Raw genomic sequence first — 18,609 nt, 5'->3', positions numbered from 1 at the left:
TGTTTTGCGTGTTTTTTCTCCAAAGCCACAACCAAGAGATGGTCCCAAAAAGGTTATCAGAATGTCAGGTGTTAGTATCTGAATGTCCATGTCTGTTCGTCCCACATGCTCTTACCGTTCTTATTTTATGGAGTCTTATGTTTTGTCTCATCTTTCTACTATAAAGCGTTATCTGTCTTAACCCATTTTGTCTTGGTAAGTCTCTTGTTGATACTAAAGCAGCATCAAAATTAGAGCTTGCATTGTTCTATTCCTTTTGTTCCTTTTGTGGTGTGCTTAATTGAATATATAAATAGGAGAAAATAAGTTCACAACTATGATGATTACATACTTTTATGTTTAGGTTATTTTGTTGGGACTTATTAAAACATCATGATGACTAGGTTCGGCTTATGATATTACTGTCGAATATTATAAAGAGTAAATACCATGTAAATGCTAACGAAAGTATAGGTATTATAAGCCAAATTTTAACACATACTATTGTGGTTATACATTCACAGTCATCAATTTATAAAAATACCAAATTGTTGTTAACAGTTGCTCTTAAACAAGAGTGAAGAAACATCTCAGTGTTGATATTTTAAGAATATTGACGCATGTGAGACCAAAAAAAGAAGGTAATTAAGATGATGGTCCGGTCGCTGAGACCTGTGGGACACCTGCAATGTGGGCCTTGAAACTTTAACAAAGCATAATCACTACCTTTGCCTGCGACAAAAATACTTACTTGCCCTTATAGACATTTAACAAAGCACAATGTAGACCACCAGTCTTGATAGACATTTTGGTCTCAAAACATGTGGATTGGTGTTTTCAGATGGTTGATAAAGTTACCTAACTAGATATGCTATTATACGGTTGTGAATGATATCACTATTTATTAGCATATTTGTCCTTCAACGAAAGCTACTTCTACCGGACACTATTTCGTAGAGCAAAAGCTTCGCTTTGTCATGTATAAATATAACCATTTGGTATAGAAGTAGAAAGGGCAGTTTGGTGAATTAACATGACATGGAATCTAATCACACACATAAACCAATGTTTAAAAACTTACTATAAACAAAGTGGGGAAGATGAAGAAGAAGAAGAAGAGACATGTGTTAACGGCATCTTCTATGGAGTCAACCAAAGTCACAATTTGCATTTTACATTACATTAAACAACCAATAATCATACTTTAGTTTATACCAAAATTTAAATTCAAAATTTTTATTATTTTACAAAGACAATTGCTCATAAAAAGGAACAAACTTTCATCAAATTGAGTGCACCTTTTTTCTGCTTTGTGATTGTTTCTGACTGACCCACATTACTGAATTTTACTGTTTCTGTTGTAAAGAAGAAGAAGAAGAAGCAAAAAAAATGATGCTTTGAAATCTCTTATTTTGTCAAGTCCTCTCAGGGTAAAATACAGAAAGCCGCCATTAATGCTGCTCTCAAACCCTTTCGTCATTATTCATTAATGCTCTTATCACCTTCTTCTCTACTCTCTAGCTTTCCCAGATTCTTTCTCGTCTATGTGTTGAATAATCCAACACACACACAAGAATACCGACATTCCCTAAACCCTTGATTTCTGCATTTGTCCTCACTCTCTCTTCACTCTTCTTCTCCTGACCTCTCTTTTCACGGATTTGATTGTACACTCATTATTTCCTTTTGGGAGCGTCTGGGATCACGAGCTTAGTTTGACTTGAGTTGACACTAATTCTAATTCTAGGGTTCTGTTTTAATTCTGCTACTTCATCTTCTTTTTGTCCCCTGGAATGATGGAACATTCAAAGTTCTTACCTTTGCTCTTTCTTTCATGGGTTATGTTCTTACAAAGCACACATCAACTCCAGAACTCACAGACCCAAGTCCTGTATCAGCTCAGGAAGCATCTGGAATTCCCTAAAGCTCTTGAATCTTGGGGAAGTTACTATGGAGATTTATGTGTAATCCCTGCAACTGCTCACATGAGCATCACCTGTCAAGGCAATTCGGTCACGGAGCTTAAAGTCATGGGGGACAAGCTTTTTAAACCACCGTTTGGTATGTTTGATGGGTCTTCACTTCCAAATCACACTCTGTCTCAAGCATTCTTAATTGATTCTTTTGTTACCACGTTGACAAGGCTTACAAGCTTGAGGGTTCTTAGCTTAGTGTCTCTAGGTATCTATGGTGAGTTACCAGGGAAGATCCATCGGTTGAATTCTCTAGAGTACTTGGATTTGAGTTCGAATTATCTCTTTGGTTCTGTCCCTCTTGATTTATCTAGATTGGTGTTGCTTCAAAGTCTGATGCTTGATGGGAATTACTTCAACGGCAGTGTTCCAGACACGTTGGATTCCTTGACCAATCTTACTGTTCTTAGTTTAAAGAACAATCGGTTCAAAGGTCCGTTTCCTTCTTCAGTTTGCAGAATTGGAAGACTAACAAATCTTGCTCTATCACACAATGAGATTTCTGGTAAGTTGCCTGATCTCAGCAAGTTAAGTCATCTGCATATGCTGGATCTGAGAGAGAACCACTTGGACTCTGAACTACCTGTGATGCCTAATAGATTAGTTACTGTTCTACTGAGCAAGAACTCCTTCTCTGGAGAGATTCCTAGACGTTTTGGCAGTTTGTCTCAGCTTCAGCATCTTGACTTGTCGTTTAATCATCTAACTGGAACTCCTTCTCGGTTCTTGTTCTCTTTGCCAAACATTAGTTACTTAGACTTGGCATCTAACAACCTCAGTGGGAAGCTACCGCTTAATCTGACCTGTGGAGGCAAACTCGGATTTGTGGATTTGTCGAATAACAGATTAATAGGGACTCCTCCCCGTTGCTTAGCAGGAGCTTCCGGCGAGAGAGTTGTTAAACTCGGTGGAAACTGCTTGGCCATAATTGGTAGTCGTGATCAGCATCAAGAATTCTTATGTGAAGAGACTGAAACTGAGGGAAAACAGTTGCAAGGAAGAAAGATTGGGATTTTGGTAGCTGTAATTGGTGGAGCTGTTCTTGTTCTTGTGCTTTTTGTGTTAGGACTTCTTCTGTTATGCACAAACCGCTGCTCTTGCTGTTGCTCAAGAGAAAAGTCAGTGCCGCAAACTCGGCTTAAGGTTGTGACAGATAATTCACACACCAGTCTCTCCTCTGAAGTTCTTGCTAGTGCAAGTGAGTAATTTTGACTCAAAGTGTAGCCTTCTGTCTGCTAGAAATTGTCTTTCATGAATTTAAATATCCTTGTATGATTTCTTCTTGCAGGGTTAATCTCTCAAACAGCAAAGCTAGGTGCACAAGGTGTGCCCTCATGCCGGTCGTTTTCTTTTGAAGAGTTAAAGGAAGCCACAGATGATTTTGATTCATCACGTTTCTTAGGAGAAGGCTCCCTTGGAAAGGTATGGTTTGTCTAACGCAAAATTAATACTTGTGATCATCTCACCATCAGTCATTTGCTTTACTCTGCTTGTTTTCACTCTTTGCAGCTATACAGAGGAACACTGGAAAACGGAAGTTCCATAGCTATCAGATGTCTAGTTTTATCAAGGAAATTCTCCAGCCAGAGTATCAGAGGTCACTTAGATTGGATGTCTAAGCTGAACCATCCTCATCTCCTTAGCTTCTTGGGTCATTGCACTCAAACCAGCGGAGAACACGATCCTGCAGCGACCATACTCTACCTTGTCTACGAGTATATGCCCAACGGGAGCTACCGCACACATCTATCAGGTCAGGTTGACATGTGTAGTAAACATAATGTTAAATTAAACACTCTGTACTTGGAAACTCAATGTTGTTAGAATATTTTTTATTTGTAGATTCTTTCTCGGAGAAGATCCTGACGTGGCCAAATCGGTTAGCAATTCTTATTGAGATAGCAAAGGCAGTTCATTTTCTTCACACCGGTGTAATGCCTGGTTCATTCAAAAATCATTTGAAGACGAACAACATTTTGCTTGACGAACACAAGATTGCAAAGCTTAGTGACTATGGAGTCTCTGCCATCATTGAAGAGAATGAAAAGCTCGAGGTTTGCTTTCTTTGACTCTATTAATCTCCATTTTGTCTTCTCTTCTTTGATACTAAGTCACTGCTTTCCTTCTGCTTCTACATTTTGCAGACAAAGTCAGAAACCCACAAGTCAAAGTATGTATCTTTTGCCCTTCTATTTCAAAACTACATGGCATTTAGGAGATACTCATTCAAACTTGTGGATTTTCCAGAAAAATGGCTAAAAGAGAGGATGATGTGTACAACTTCGGATTCATACTTCTGGAATCTTTGATAGGACCAGTGCCCACTACAAAAGGAGAGGCCTTTCTTCTCAACGAAATGGTACCAAAGAGAAAAAAAAGCAAATCTTTATCATTGTTATTTGCTTGAGACAATGTTAGTTAATAGCTGTTGTTGCAACTTTTGTCTTTTTGCAGACATCATTTGGGAGCCAAGATGGTCGGCAAAAAATAGTAAGTCCAGCCGTCCTAACAACAAGCTCACAGGAGTCTTTATCGATTGCGATCTCAATCGCCAACAAATGCGTTTTGCTTGAACCGTCAGCAAGACCTTCCTTTGAAGACGTTTTATGGAACTTACAATACGCAGCTCAAATGCAGTCTGCCGCAGATGCTGAACGCAAATCTGATACTTCATCATGAATCACACAAGGCTAGCTAATCTAATGATTGATATAGTTTTTTCGGTTTTTTAAAATGTAAAGTCTTACAAGTTTGGTTTTTCAGTAAAAAAAATGTAAGACTCTTGCGAGTAAGAATATAGTTTCTTTTCTTCTCTTGAATTTTATTACTATGTAAATATTGATTGAAGATATTATGTTTGTTGTTTGAGAGAACTTCTCATTATTCAAGAACAAGGTAGTAAGTGAGGCAGGATGTTAAAAAGCTTTTGGAGAAACTTGTCTTTGAATTTCAGAATCAATCATAATTCTTTATTAATTTGTTGAAAAGCTAGAATATTCCGGTTTCTGATACATGGATTAGCATATAAGTAACCGTAAAACAAAGGCCTACACACTTTTGGCAAATCATGAATACACTTAAACAGTAGCTGGAACTTTGGCGTCCACTGATTTGAGCACCTCCGCTCCCATTTCTTTGCATCCCACCAGTTTCTGCATTTTCAAAACACAAGACCCTTAAGTATATATATTGTTTACTAACTTATAGAATCAAATAATAGAAGTCAGCAAACACATACATTTCCGGGGGAGTAGATGTCTCCAGTTCTGAACCCTCTGCTCAGAGCATCCATGACCGCGTCTTCAATCCTCTTTGCAGCTTTTTCTTCTCCAAGTCCATATTTCAGAAGCATCGCAGCGCTGAGAATAGTAGCCAATGGGTTTGCCTTGTCTTGTCCAGCTATATCTGGTGCAGAACCGTGTATAGGTTCAAAGAGTCCAGGTCCCTGATTACAGTCACAAGTTTAACATTCTCAGATATGGTTATAAACCTCAGGAACCTTGAAAGATTTTTGTATAAATTTGCTTACCGATTCACTGAGACTAGCAGATGGAAGCATTCCAATGCTTCCAGTGATCATTGAAGCTTCATCAGATAATATATCACCAAAAATGTTATTGGTGACGATTGTGTCAAACTGCAATGTTTTATAAGAAAAGAACGCCGTGTGAGAACTAATAAGTCCACTCTTATGTTAGTAGCTTAATCAACGGATAAGTTTTGATATATGTGCGACGAGCACCTGTTTGGGGTCACGGATAAGCTGCATTGCAGCATTATCAACATACATATGTGATAGTTCAACATCTGGATATTCAGAGGCTAACGCTGTTACTCTTTTCCTCCACAGTACTGATGCCTATATGAAAAACAATCATATAAGCATTACTAAAGATAAAAAACACACAAAAAGTGGAAAAACAATTCAAGAATTGATCAGACGTACATCCAACACATTGGCTTTGTCGACAGAACAAAGCTTGCCACGCCTTTTCCTAGCAGTCTCAAACGCAACACGAGCAATTCTGTCGATCTAAAAAAAAACATAAGCAATGCATTAATATACACATCATATGTAGCCAATATTGTAATAGAGCTAGCAGGTTGTGAAGAGTTAGTAAGTACCTCGTGAGCAGCGTAGATCTCTGTACTAATGCCGACTTCTTCGCCATTTTCATTGATGGATATGCCTCTTGGCTCTCCAAAGTAAATACCACCAGTGAGCTCTCTTACAATCATCATATCAACACCTTCTGCTACTTCTTTCTTCAATGTGGAAGCATCAGCTAACTGAAAAGGCAATAAGTTTGTTTATTTACAACTGCTAGCAAAAATCCAAATGCTTAGCATATATAAAACCGAAGATATCAATACCTGTGGCAAAACTGTAGCAGGTCTTAAATTTGCAAAGACTTTGAGATCTCTTCGTAGGTAAAACAGAGCCATCTCAGGTCTCAGATGTTTCTCATTCTTGTCCCATTTGTACCTGAACAAGATTCATTCATCTAAAACTGATCAACAAGAGAATATACATGGAAACAGATTTTTTGAAAGAAATAAGACACACATACCCTCCAATAGCTCCAAGAAGTATAGCATCAGAATTTTTAGCAGCTGTGAAAGATTCCTCTGGCATGGGAACTCCAACCAAATCCAAGGCTGCTCCTCCGACAGGCATCTCTTGGAAATCAAACTCCAGTCCTGTGATACAAAAGCAAAGACACAAATATATCTACTGTCTCAGCAAAAACAAAATCGATGACGAGAACAAGAAACATTGAGAAAGAGACAAGAACCTTCAAGAGATCCAGCTTTCTCGAGCACGCTCTTAGCAACAGATATAACTTCTGGACCGATGCCGTCACCGGGAAGGAGAGCGATGTTAAACCGTTTTTTCCCCGGTGAAGCTGCGGCGCACCTAATTAGAGACGGTGCATGATACTGATTATTTAGGGAAGTGTATTTTCCGGGGACGATCTTGTTGGAACTTAGTCGGATGTTCGTTTGCAAAAACGACGCCATTTTCTTATGGAGGAGACTCGGAAATTTTTGAAATTGTGACGAGTGAATGTCAGTCACACTACTTATATAACATAAAAGTTTATGGTACTTAGATAGGTGTGCACGTTTTTTTGAATTCGCATAAAACGTTTTTGAATTTGCATTAATTAAGCTTCAACGATTTATAAATGTCTTTTGCTTATTAAAATGTCTTAAACTATATCCTTTTTACCTATAAACTGGTGAGCCAGCTCAAGACTCGAGTTGTTGAGATGTATTTTATAAGAAGGTCCTTTCTCTTTAACGATTATTAAATACTTGCCATGGCGTTTTTTAGTATAAGTAGAGCCATATTACAATTGGGTTGACCCATTTAAAGTCATTAACATTGGGCCGCTTATTTTATATAGCCCATAAATATCAAGTAGAAGGATTCGTGTTTTTTTAAGGATGAACACAGTTTTCTTTTTTTGGTCGGAAGGATGAACACAGTTTTTTTTGTTAAACGCAGTATCCAGACCACACAGTGATCTGACTAGTCCACTGGGCCTAAGCCCGCGACCAGGGATTTTTAAGCCTCCACTTAAGGGTCCCCTGGAACTGGTAGTCTGCGGCGCCAGAGCAAGTCCGCATGTAAATTCCCTAGTGGCCAGAATCGAACCCGGGTGGCGGGCGCCTCAGCCGAGGTTCCTTTACCTTCGGGGACATCCGATAAAATTGGGATGAACACAGTTTTCTAACATGAAAGATTAAACGTGTCACAAAAATTTATTATCAAAGTACCTAAACTGAAGTCTAACGTAACTAACCAAAATAGTCTATCAAAATAATTAGCATACAATAGAATCGATCATCGAATCTGGAGAAATAATGAGTTTACTCCTTGTACTAAACGCGGGGCCAGTACACCAGCACGCGAGAGAGTTATGGTCGATTATTTTGATAGTTTGTAAATGTGTGATACGTATCTGTGTTCGTAGGGGATAGCTAGGGGATGATAGTGTTGAAATGTGAACACAAAATATAAAAGCAAGACTTGGTCTACAAATTATTTGGAACATTGTGTGCCCCCCAAATAATTTATATTATCTAAACGTATCATGTCTCGAGGTATTTTTTTTGTTTGTATATTTTTACTACCCTGCGTACGTACACTATGTGACAGTGCAGAGTGTGAAATGAAAGCAAACCGATGTAGAATGTTAAGTTTTAATTGAAAAAAATTGATTAGAGTTTCAGAAGAAAACAAGTAATGGAAGCTGGTGTCATAGTCCCACTTACCCGTCGTCCCTACAGCATCTCCAGTCGCCTTTAACAGTTTCTTCTTTCGTCTTATCTTTTTTTTTTTTTGTTAATATATTTAAAACATTTATATGATATTAATTTGAGATCTCAGAGATTTAACATTTACTTATTATTATCTTTCCATTTTGTTTGTAGTCAACTATTTTCTTTTCATTTATTTTGTTTAGATTGCTTTTCTTACTATTGACCACTCATTAAATTAGTAAACTGTATGTAGGATATGAAATTCTCTCTATCAAATTTTTGCTTTTTATATATGTTGTAATCAATACAATCATATGATATATATATTGTTTTTTTATTATAAATAATAGTTATTTTCTAGCTACATTTAGCAATGGGGGATGTATTTCCTTTAGTTTTTTTTTACTAGCATGAGATTTTCTGAAAAATTCTTATTTCTCTAAGATTACTTTTTCATTCATCTCAGTTACGTAATATTCTAAATGTTTTTTATCATATAACCTCTTGCTCTCTGGAATAACATAGAAATCATGGCATGATCACTGATTCACCACTTGTAGCAACTATAATAAATGTAGTCTCAACGATTCAGTGCATGATTCACTACTTCTAGAAACTATTCATTGTTTTCTTTGGTACATGATTCAAATCTTGATTTTTATGTTTACACCATAAATTGGTCTTTAAAAAAAACAGAATCTTTTTTGTCAAAATTATAAATTTGTTTCCTAAAAATAATATTATAAAAGGCAATCGACGGGGGTCCAACATACCATTTTGTTTATATCCATACTTAACGTAAGTTATTATTATTATTATTATTATTATTAGCCAACTCAACTCCATTTCAATTATCTTATCAGCCATCCCTTCTCTATATAAAATCCGTTTCACTTTAATTCCTAAAACGTGTCAACCCCCCTATCTCGATGGCCGGTTCGGTTATGGTTCCGTCCGTTTCAATCTGTTTACCCTTATGTGTCTTAATCTTCGTCGCTCCTTTCCTAATAAAACCCCTCGAAGCTCGTGGAAACTTCGGCAGGCTTCCCGGAAAGCCACCGCAGAGGACTGCTTCCGATGGCATATGCGCTTCTTCTGTCCACGTATATGGTTACAAATGCGAAGAACATGATGTATGTATGACATTCTCTTTTCTTTTTTTTTCTTATTAGAAAGTTAGTAATGATGATTATTCATAAATATATATATATATTAACTGATGGAGATGTGATATGAATCGATAAATTACGAAGGTGGTGACCCAAGATGGGTACATATTGAATATGCAAAGGATACCGGAAGGACGAGCCGGCGCCGGCGCCGGCACCGGAACTGGGGGGAAGAGACAACCTGTCCTAATACAACATGGAATACTTGTCGTAAGTTCTAATCTTCTCTTCACCCTTTTGCATCGCATTAGCCGTCCGTTAATTTGTGTACATACACGCATGCTACTTCTATCTGCAGTTAATTATTGTGGTATCATGAAACTTTATATGCTGTTTTCCATTATATAGATTTTTTTGAAAGTAAGAAAAACAAAAAAAAAAAGTGGAAAGAAACGTCATTACGTCAAGGGAAAGTGAGAATTACATTATTAGGTGGAAGACTTTATACCAGTTTTCCACAAGTTATGCAATTGAAGTACATGTGCAATTATGCATACGTTTTATTTCAATATGATCAACATTTATATATGTGGACCAAAACCAAATGTGTATACTTCTAGTGCATATATGCCTCATCAACAAGTATATATGTACACGTATATACGGTATATTTGTATCGTGGTCTAGCTACTCTAGTACTGCTAGTCTCTCTATATTTGCGAGTTTGAACATATATAAAAGTAAGAATAGATTTATAAATGCGTATCCTAGTGGTGAGTAAAATTAACAATAAATTATAAAGAGACAGCATGAGTGTTTAACATGTGTGTCCAACAGATAAAGTGATAAATTGAGCGTTACTAGAAAGGTTAAATTAAAACAAACTCAACTGATAAAACAGCTTTTCTGGTATGGGAGAATGGTTGTACCGTACGTAAGTGTGATATTATATAAATAACCGTGTCGATTCATTCTAGTACTCATCGAATTCTACAAAAAAATTATTGAAGAAGTGCATATCATACTTGATGAGGTCACCAGATGAGTACAATTTTTATCAGTCTACAAAAATGAAATTACCTTATGACGCATGCAGATATCGTACACTGTCACTTCTGATGATTTTGACAAAATTGTCCTTTATTTCTATATTGTTTACACTACTCAAACATAGCTTAAATTATACTATATGCATACTCACTCTGCCTACGATATAAATATTGTATAAGTACAATCGAAGAAATTGTAAAGATTGGTTAAATGTGCAGGATGGGATGTCATGGCTGTTGAATCCAGCGGATCAAAACCTGCCGTTGATTTTGGCGGACCAAGGATTCGATGTGTGGATGGGGAACACAAGAGGGACTAGATTCAGCAGAAGACACAAATACCTTGACCCTTCTCAAAAGGTGGTCACTTAAACCAATTTTTTGTAACCAGTAGATTACGTACTCTTTACTAAATAAACTGAATTATTAACATCGGTGGAACTTTGGACATATAGGCTTTCTGGGACTGGACGTGGGACGAGCTTGTGAGTTATGATCTGCCAGCTATGTTTGACCATATCCACGGCCTAACAGGCCAAAAGATTCATTACCTCGGACACTCTCTGGTGGGTCCAACGTTATCAACATATATACATTTTTCTCTGTTTCTTTTAGTAATCAGAAATAAAAGAATGATAATTATGAATAATATGTCAGGGGACGTTAATAGGATTTGCGTCGTTCTCGGAAAAAGGATTGGTGGATAAAGTGCGATCTGCGGCAATGTTGAGTCCCATTGCTTATCTCAGCCACATGACCACCGTCATTGGCGACATCGCCGCCAGATCTTTCATCGCCGAGGTCCCCTAGCTCCTGATCCCTTTTAATTCCATTTTCTTTATATAAATTAATAAATTTTGTGCCTATATTTATCAAAATTTATCGTCTTTCAAATATAGGCCACCGCCATTATTGGATTGGCAGAGTTTAACCCCAAAAGGTAAAAAATCTTCACCCTTTATTTTTCTTAAAATATGCTTGTGACTAGCTTAACTGATTTGATTATATGTTTAATAATTAAACAACATTGGCAGTGGATTAGTAGGGGCTTTTATAAAGGCTATATGCCTCAAAGCGGGGGTCGACTGTTATGATTTAATCTCTGTTATCACCGGTAATGCTACAACTAAAATTCACTAATCTACCATTGATAATTTTAACTATACATATTAAGTACGTAATTTTTTTAAAAAAATATATAGGAAAGAATTGTTGCCTTAACGCAACAACCATTGATCTGTTCCTTGCGAACGAACCTCAATCTACTTCTACCAAGAACATGATCCACCTTTCTCAAAGTAAGTGAAACAAAAAATTCCCATATTATTTTTACATATTTACAAACCTTATATTAATTGTTCAATAAACATTTTATGGTAGCGGTAAGAGACAAACAGTTGAGAAAATACAACTATGGAAGCAGTGATCGAAACATAAAACATTACGGTCAAGCGACACCACCGGGTTACAACATATCGGCGATCCCACACGATCTCCCGCTTTTCTTCAGCTACGGCGGTTTGGACTGCCTGGCCGATGTGAAAGACGTGGAGTTTCTCCTTGACCAGTTCAAGTTTCACGACGTCAACAAGATGAATGTGCAGTTTGTGAAAGACTATGCTCATGCTGATTTCATCATGGGTGTTACTGCCAAAGACGTTGTTTACAACCAAGTTGCTACCTTTTTCAAACAACAAGTTTGATTTTATAATTACCATATCATTAATTTATGTAGTAATTTTGCATGTGCCTATCCATATTAAGCCCATAATTCTTCAATTGTTTTGTTTTGCCCAAACAAATGGGCACAATAAAGCAAGTTAAAAATAAAAATAAAGAAAAAAAATAAATAAAGCAAGTTATATGTCTATCATCTACTAATTTAATTTGTTTCTTTTAAAATCTAAATACAATGTAGCAAAAGCAACCATTATCAATCTATGTTTGAGTTATTAACAAATTTAAGAAAGAAAAAAACTATACCATAAGCATATGTTTATATTTTTATTTTAAATAATAACTTTGATATTTCTTAAAAAATAAATGAAATTGTAGATCTACATATTCATACTTGATAGTTGATAAAAGAAAAACCTATAATAAAAACATGTATTGGAGGCTTGGAGCATTGATATAAAAAAAGGTGGATTTAACGTTTATGGGCCAGTGTGGGCTTTAAAAATAACGGGTCGGGTCTTAACCCGGTTAATAAAAATAGATAGCTCCGGTGGGGATTTGTTTCCTCTCTTTCTCGTCTCTCGACAACTGAGGAGAAGTAGCGGAACACCGGTGGATTCCAGTGAAGAGATAACGGAGCTGCTAATCTTCGCCTCTTTGTAAGGAGCTCTCTCGTCCCCTCTCTATACTTTTGAAATATATAGATAGTCTCTGGGTTCTTCTATCTCTTCCTATTTTATGAATTGTTAGATCTTTTCATGGCCATTAAAGTATTTGTTTTTCAGAAATCTCAAATCGAGTTCTATTGCATTCGCCGTCTTTTTTTTTCTTCCCCTGTGGATTACTCCTAACGAATTGAGCTTTGCAGCAATCTTAGAAAATTAGGGTTTTGAGTCTTCGATTTCTCTAGGGTAACCCGATCTATCGCTTCTGTGAGAATTTTTTAGATTTCTGATAAGCTTATGATACATTAGGTGGTGTGTAATGGAAGTTTAGTTCTAATTTCGTCTGAATTTGTCAGGCTGGGAGGTTTATTATATATTTAGCGATGTCTGGTAACAACAACAACAATCCACAGAAGCCACAAGGCTCTGCGCCATCACCTTTTGGGAATCCTGGGATGCCCTCTGCATCCGTTCCTGGAAACCAAGGCTTTGCTCCTTCTCACATGACTGCTAACTTTCCAGCTCAGTTTCAGTTCTCACAAGCTCAGGCCTTAGCTCATGCTCAGGCTCAAGCACAGTCTAAAGTTCAAGCACAAATTCAAGCTCAGTTTCAAGCTCAAGGCATGACGATGAACCAAGCACAAGGCGGTTCTCCCGGGATTGGTGGTGGGTTAGGTCCTTCTTCTCCTTCTTTGACGACTCCTGGGAGTTTAAACATGAAGAGGTTCCAGCAGAAACCTCCCATGCGTCCTCCTGGTGCTTCTGCGGGTAACAACACTATCTCCCCCATGAGAACAATGGAGTTAACTCCTGCTGCTCGGAAAAAGAAACAGAAGCTTCCAGAAAAGTCATTGCAGGAGCGTGTTGCAGCAATCTTGCCCGAGTCTGCCTTATACACACAACTTCTGGAGTTTGAGTCTCGGGTTGATGCTGCGTTAACTAGAAAGAAAGTTGATATTCAGGAAGCCCTTAAAAACCCTCCCTGCATACAGAAGACTCTTAGGATCTACGTTTTCAACTCCTTTGCCAACCAAAACAACACAATCCCTGGGAATCCTAACGCTGACCCGCCAACATGGACTCTTAAAATCATTGGTAGGATCCTTGAAGATGGTGTGGATCCTGACCAGCCAGGATTTGTTCAGAAATCAAACCCGTTGCATCCCAAGTTCTCGTCTTTCTTCAAAAGGGTTACAGTTTCCTTGGATCAGAGGCTGTATCCTGAGAACCCATTGATCATATGGGAGAATGCTCGATCACCTGCTCCTCAGGAAGGGTTTGAGATAAAGAGGAAAGGGAACCAGGAGTTTGCAGCTAGTATACGGTTGGAGATGAATTACGTCCCTGAAAAGTTCAAGCTTTCTACTGCATTGATGGATGTTCTCGGGATTGAAGTTGAAACCCGCCCAAGAATCATCGCTGCAATTTGGCATTACGTTAAAGCGAGGAAACTGCAGAACCCAAATGACCCCTCTTTCTTCAACTGTGACCCTGCACTTCAGAAAGTTTTTGGGGAGGAAAAGTTAAAATTTACTATGGTCTCTCAGAAGATATCTCATCATTTGTCGCCTCCACCACCGATTCACTTGGAACACAAAATCAAGCTCTCAGGAAATAATCCGGCTATATCAGCATGTTACGATGTGCTAGTGGATGTACCCTTCCCGATCCAAAGGGATCTGAACAATTTGTTAGCCAATGCAGAGAAGAACAAAGAGATTGAGGCTTGTGATGAAGCAATATGTGCAGCCATTAGGAAAATTCATGAGCATAGGAGGAGGCGGGCATTTTTCTTGGGGTTCAGCCAATCGCCAGTTGAATTCATTAACGCCCTGATCGAATCTCAGAGCAAGGATCTCAAGGTCGTAGCGGGAGAAGCCAGTCGAAATGCTGAGAGAGAACGTCGATCGGACTTCTTCAACCAACCTTGGTAAGCACATCATCTACTCGGATATTTATTCACTCAGATTATATATGTATTAGAGTTGTAAAAGTGGCGACTTCGAACAAGTCCACTGATTGAGCGATTGATGATACGTGTCTGAATCATAATTTGGTTAAAATGTTTGCAGGGTCGAAGATGCAGTTATTAGGTACTTGAACCGGAGGCCAGCTGCTGGGAACGAGGGGCCAGGGAGTTGGTGAGTTTCTTGACGATACAAGTCTGTTCATCTGTTTGAGCATTTTTAGAAGAAGATATTGTTGAGATAGTCTGCTTTGAAAGGGAACTAGTGTATCTGTAATCCTGTGTATGATGAAATATTATTACTTATAATTAGCTTTGTTTTGTAGCCTTTGCTTTAATGGTTATTATATTAAGTCTTGCTTTATAGCAAAGGGAAAATAACATTGGCATACAAAAAAAAAGGAGAGACATACTTGAATAAAAACGTAAGTGTATCATTTTGTGAACTAAGAAGTGGGGAAGAGCCAGCGAGCATCAGAGAATGGTCTGGAGGAAATTGAAGAAGCTGAAAGGCGTTGAATCCTCTGGGAGGAGAGATTGAAGACGAAGACATCTAAAATAGATGGTAGTTCCTTGAATATCTGAGGAAGCTAGCACGGTGATACCTAGATCCAAGATCACGGCCCGGTCCCGAGTGTAACAGTTTGTTTCCCGATCGTTGTTGGCTGAGTTGAATTTGTAGACGCGAAATGCCAAGAAAGGTCACGACGTTTAAGAATGCTTATAACCATCAAAAAGTCTCCAGAGATGGTGATTACTATGTTGGTCTTCCAATCAATAAAATCTCCCACGTCTCCAGAGCTGATCTTGTTGGGACTCGATAGCTACTAGGTTAATCCTCTCCAAAGTTAGCACATTCACAAGGTATAGATTTAGCTGAGGGTCCGACATGAGAAGCCTTTCAAGATCATCAATGTGATATATTCTGATTCTCATTTTCTTTTGACCATCAATTACAAATATGAGATGCATTAAACACATCAAAACAGCAAAACCATAGTAACTAAAAACCCATGAGAAATATGTTTACATTTACAAAGATTATTCCAAACCTGAAGACAAGGCTACACAGTGTATACCATGACCTAGTCCCACATTAAAGTTGATCCTACTCCCGAGAATCTTACACCCCCACAAGGCCACCTGATTCAGTCCACATGTACGGTAACCATTCTAACACCCTTAAAATTAAAACCAACGGCAACATCATCAAATCTCTCACCATCTCTGCTTTAGACTTTAATTTTTTCTCTAATTCAAACCTCAAGATGCATTTGAAGTAGCTTGCGTTTAAGAGACTCTTGAATATTGAAATCTCTGGTGGAATCGACCAACGCATGCATTTTTCAAGTATCTCTAAACCTCTAAGGACCTTTTGTAAATAGAAACTAAATTTTAAAATATTGGTGGTTTGGTGTGTGCATTTTGTACACAATATCATAATTTATTATTACCATAATGCAAATAGTTCTCTAGTTTGCGTGTAATCCCTACTATTAATCGTAAAACATTGCCTGAAAAAAACCTTTGTTTTGTAAGAAATTACAATACAATGCCATTGCAATTATGACCAAATTTACGATTTTAAAGAAGGGTACAAAGGAAATTTCCAACCCCATGGAAACGGATAAAGACGCGGATCTTCCTTGACCCGTTTTAGTTTATCTGGATCTTAAGCGTTCATCCTCACCGTCAAAGAAAACATCATCCTAACCGTTTGTTTTGTTACCATATTCAAATCACAGATACGGTATAATTTATTTATCGGAATAAATATAACAAATTATGGTAACCGAATATGGTTATGGAATATACCATATACTCTGTTAGTCGAGAGATTTATGTGATTTTTTTTTTTAAAATCATCGTAATTATCGTCTGAATATCATCTTTTAACCCTAACTCTCACCACCTATATAATTAGCTTACTTTATTCTTAACCAATAAAGCACAAACGTGTGATTTACCTGTAAAACATTTCAAATTACTATTTTCTCATAATATGACTACCCCGGAAACTAAAAAAGATTTACAAGATCCTATACTAAAGGCTTGGTTCGATCTAAACCGTAATTGTGACGTAGCAAGACAACTCACTCTCGAGGAGCTACCTGCGTTTTACATTTGGGATCCTAAAGGAAAATCTTTTCAAAGGAGGAAGAGAACAGTCAATAGCCGAAGAACTACGTCTATTTCAAGTAAGTTTAATGGAAATATATCCCTTAAACTTCTTTTCCGTTTTCTGACAGGACCAAAGAGTGATGAAGAATTACGTACTTATGATGGAGTTGTTTATCCATCATACAAGGAAGCATGTCTTGCACGAGGATTAATATAAGATTGAAGAATTGGTGTTTTTGTTTTTTAATATTTTTTTCCGTTTCAGTTTTTTATCTATTCCTCTGCTTACTTATCATGTAAAAGTTATAATAAATTAGAAATAATATCTTTTTCTATCATGGTGCATGTAATCAATATTTTTCTACCTATACAAATTACGACAGTCATCACATAGCATAATCATAAACATAAATCAGGAATAAAATTCGAAACCATATAATTAGAAGCAACCCGGAAATATAATCAACAGGACAAACCCAATGTTGTTGATTGACTGAACAAGGAAAATAAATTGGTCGAAACAAACTCAATATTCAGTTTCCATTAGAGTACCCCATATCCTCACCTATTTATTAAAAACATTTTTTGATCGAATAAATATATTAAAAACATTTACTTTACCTGTTCCAATTTTCAAAAGTAGACTTAGACCCAAATTTAAAGTTTCTATAGAACAATTTAAAACACAAATTATCATACTTATTATTTTTGATCGACCATATGGCAAATTCAAAATATTTCTGTTTTATATATTTCGTATCTTATACCGTAAATTAAGTTGATTCTAATATCCCAAATTGTTAGCAGGTACTTTTTTACTCCAGTGGATGTAAAGGAAGGTAATTTATGCTAAATTGATTCTAATTTTCAAATATACCGTAAATTAAGTTGTAAATATATGGAAGTTCAAAATCTCACTAACCAAATTTGAGACGTATCCAAATCTATCAAGAAAAAAATATTTTACTATCCATATATATCCATCTTTTCTAAAATTATCGGAATAAATATAACAAAATATATTATCCGAATATTGTTATGGAATAAATCTTGGACTCTGTTAGTCGAGAGATTTCTGAAAATCACCCTAATTATCTTGGGATATATCTTTAAAATCACCGTAATTATCGTTTATATGTTTCTTTCAGTTTTTTAACATTAATATAAATAGTAGGGATATATGGAAGTTCAAAATCTCACTAACCAAATTTGAGACGTATCCAAATCTATCAAGAAAAAAAGATTTTACTATCCATATATATCCTTCTTTTCTAAAATTATCGGAATAAATATAACAAAATATATTATCCGAATATTGAAATGGAATAAATCTAATCTCAAATTTCTCGAGAGATTTCTGAAAATCACCCTAATTATCTTGGGATATATCTTTAAAATCACCGTAATTATCGTTTATATGTTTATTTCAGTTTTTTAACATTAATATAAATAGTAGGGTCAAAATGTTAACAAATACACAAGAAACACACAAAAAGCTACAATGTTAGCCTCACCTCTCCCCATTTCTCCTCTAAAGTCTCTCAGGCCTTATCGCACTAACTGGCTTATAGATGTGAGGATTTTGCATCTGTGGAGGCAATACAACGTTAAAGTTGGAGAAACTATTGAAATGTTTTTAGTAGACTCTGCGGTTAGTAATCATTCTTTATTTTCTTATATAGTGCATATAATTCTACTACTTATAATTTTTTTTTTAAAAATAATATTTTGTAGGGTGATAAGATAGCAGCTACGGTGAAAAGGGATCAGATCATGAATTTTCAGCGAAAACTTCAACAA

At 36.7% G+C, this 18,609-nt stretch overlaps 4 protein-coding genes across 5 annotated transcripts; 3 read left to right on the top strand and 1 right to left on the bottom strand.

Moving 5' to 3' along the window:
• Positions 1,297-4,859, top strand: LOC104769652 (probable inactive leucine-rich repeat receptor-like protein kinase At3g03770). Its single transcript, XM_010493919.1, has 7 exons — positions 1,297-3,150; positions 3,241-3,374; positions 3,462-3,705; positions 3,795-4,006; positions 4,097-4,122; positions 4,200-4,311; positions 4,407-4,859. The coding sequence occupies exons 1-7, from the start codon at positions 1,773-1,775 to the stop codon at positions 4,629-4,631; spliced, it is 2,331 nt and encodes a 776-aa protein (XP_010492221.1). The 5' UTR covers positions 1,297-1,772; the 3' UTR covers positions 4,632-4,859.
• On the bottom strand, positions 4,908-7,003 carry LOC104769651 (3-isopropylmalate dehydrogenase 3, chloroplastic). Of its 2 annotated transcripts, XM_010493917.1 has the most exons (9): positions 6,749-7,003; positions 6,524-6,653; positions 6,327-6,438; positions 6,078-6,242; positions 5,899-5,985; positions 5,695-5,811; positions 5,482-5,589; positions 5,191-5,397; positions 4,908-5,104 (listed from the first exon to the last, which is right to left on the bottom strand). In XM_010493917.1, the coding sequence occupies exons 1-9, from the start codon at positions 6,972-6,974 to the stop codon at positions 5,030-5,032; spliced, it is 1,227 nt and encodes a 408-aa protein (XP_010492219.1). In that variant the 5' UTR covers positions 6,975-7,003; the 3' UTR covers positions 4,908-5,029. The 2 variants fall into 2 exon arrangements, with proteins under 2 accessions (XP_010492219.1, XP_010492220.1); XM_010493918.1 differs by lacking the exons at positions 4,908-5,104; positions 5,191-5,397 and having other exon boundaries at positions 5,529-5,589; positions 5,693-5,811.
• Positions 9,018-12,131, top strand: LOC104769650 (triacylglycerol lipase 2-like). The gene is made up of 9 exons (XM_010493915.1): positions 9,018-9,355; positions 9,476-9,601; positions 10,600-10,740; positions 10,836-10,946; positions 11,038-11,181; positions 11,280-11,320; positions 11,415-11,494; positions 11,583-11,678; positions 11,761-12,131. Exons 1-9 carry the CDS (start codon positions 9,152-9,154, stop codon positions 12,081-12,083), a joined length of 1,266 nt encoding a protein of 421 aa, XP_010492217.1. The 5' UTR covers positions 9,018-9,151; the 3' UTR covers positions 12,084-12,131.
• Positions 12,603-15,046, top strand: LOC104769649 (SWI/SNF complex component SNF12 homolog). The gene is made up of 3 exons (XM_010493914.2): positions 12,603-12,716; positions 13,079-14,652; positions 14,795-15,046. The coding sequence occupies exons 2-3, from the start codon at positions 13,106-13,108 to the stop codon at positions 14,865-14,867; spliced, it is 1,620 nt and encodes a 539-aa protein (XP_010492216.1). The 5' UTR covers positions 12,603-12,716; positions 13,079-13,105; the 3' UTR covers positions 14,868-15,046.

Source organism: Camelina sativa, chromosome 20 (genome assembly GCF_000633955.1).
Source record: "Camelina sativa cultivar DH55 chromosome 20, Cs, whole genome shotgun sequence".
Classification (NCBI taxonomy): Eukaryota; Viridiplantae; Streptophyta; class Magnoliopsida; order Brassicales; family Brassicaceae; genus Camelina; species Camelina sativa.
This window is presented reverse-complemented; position numbering and strand designations above follow the sequence as displayed.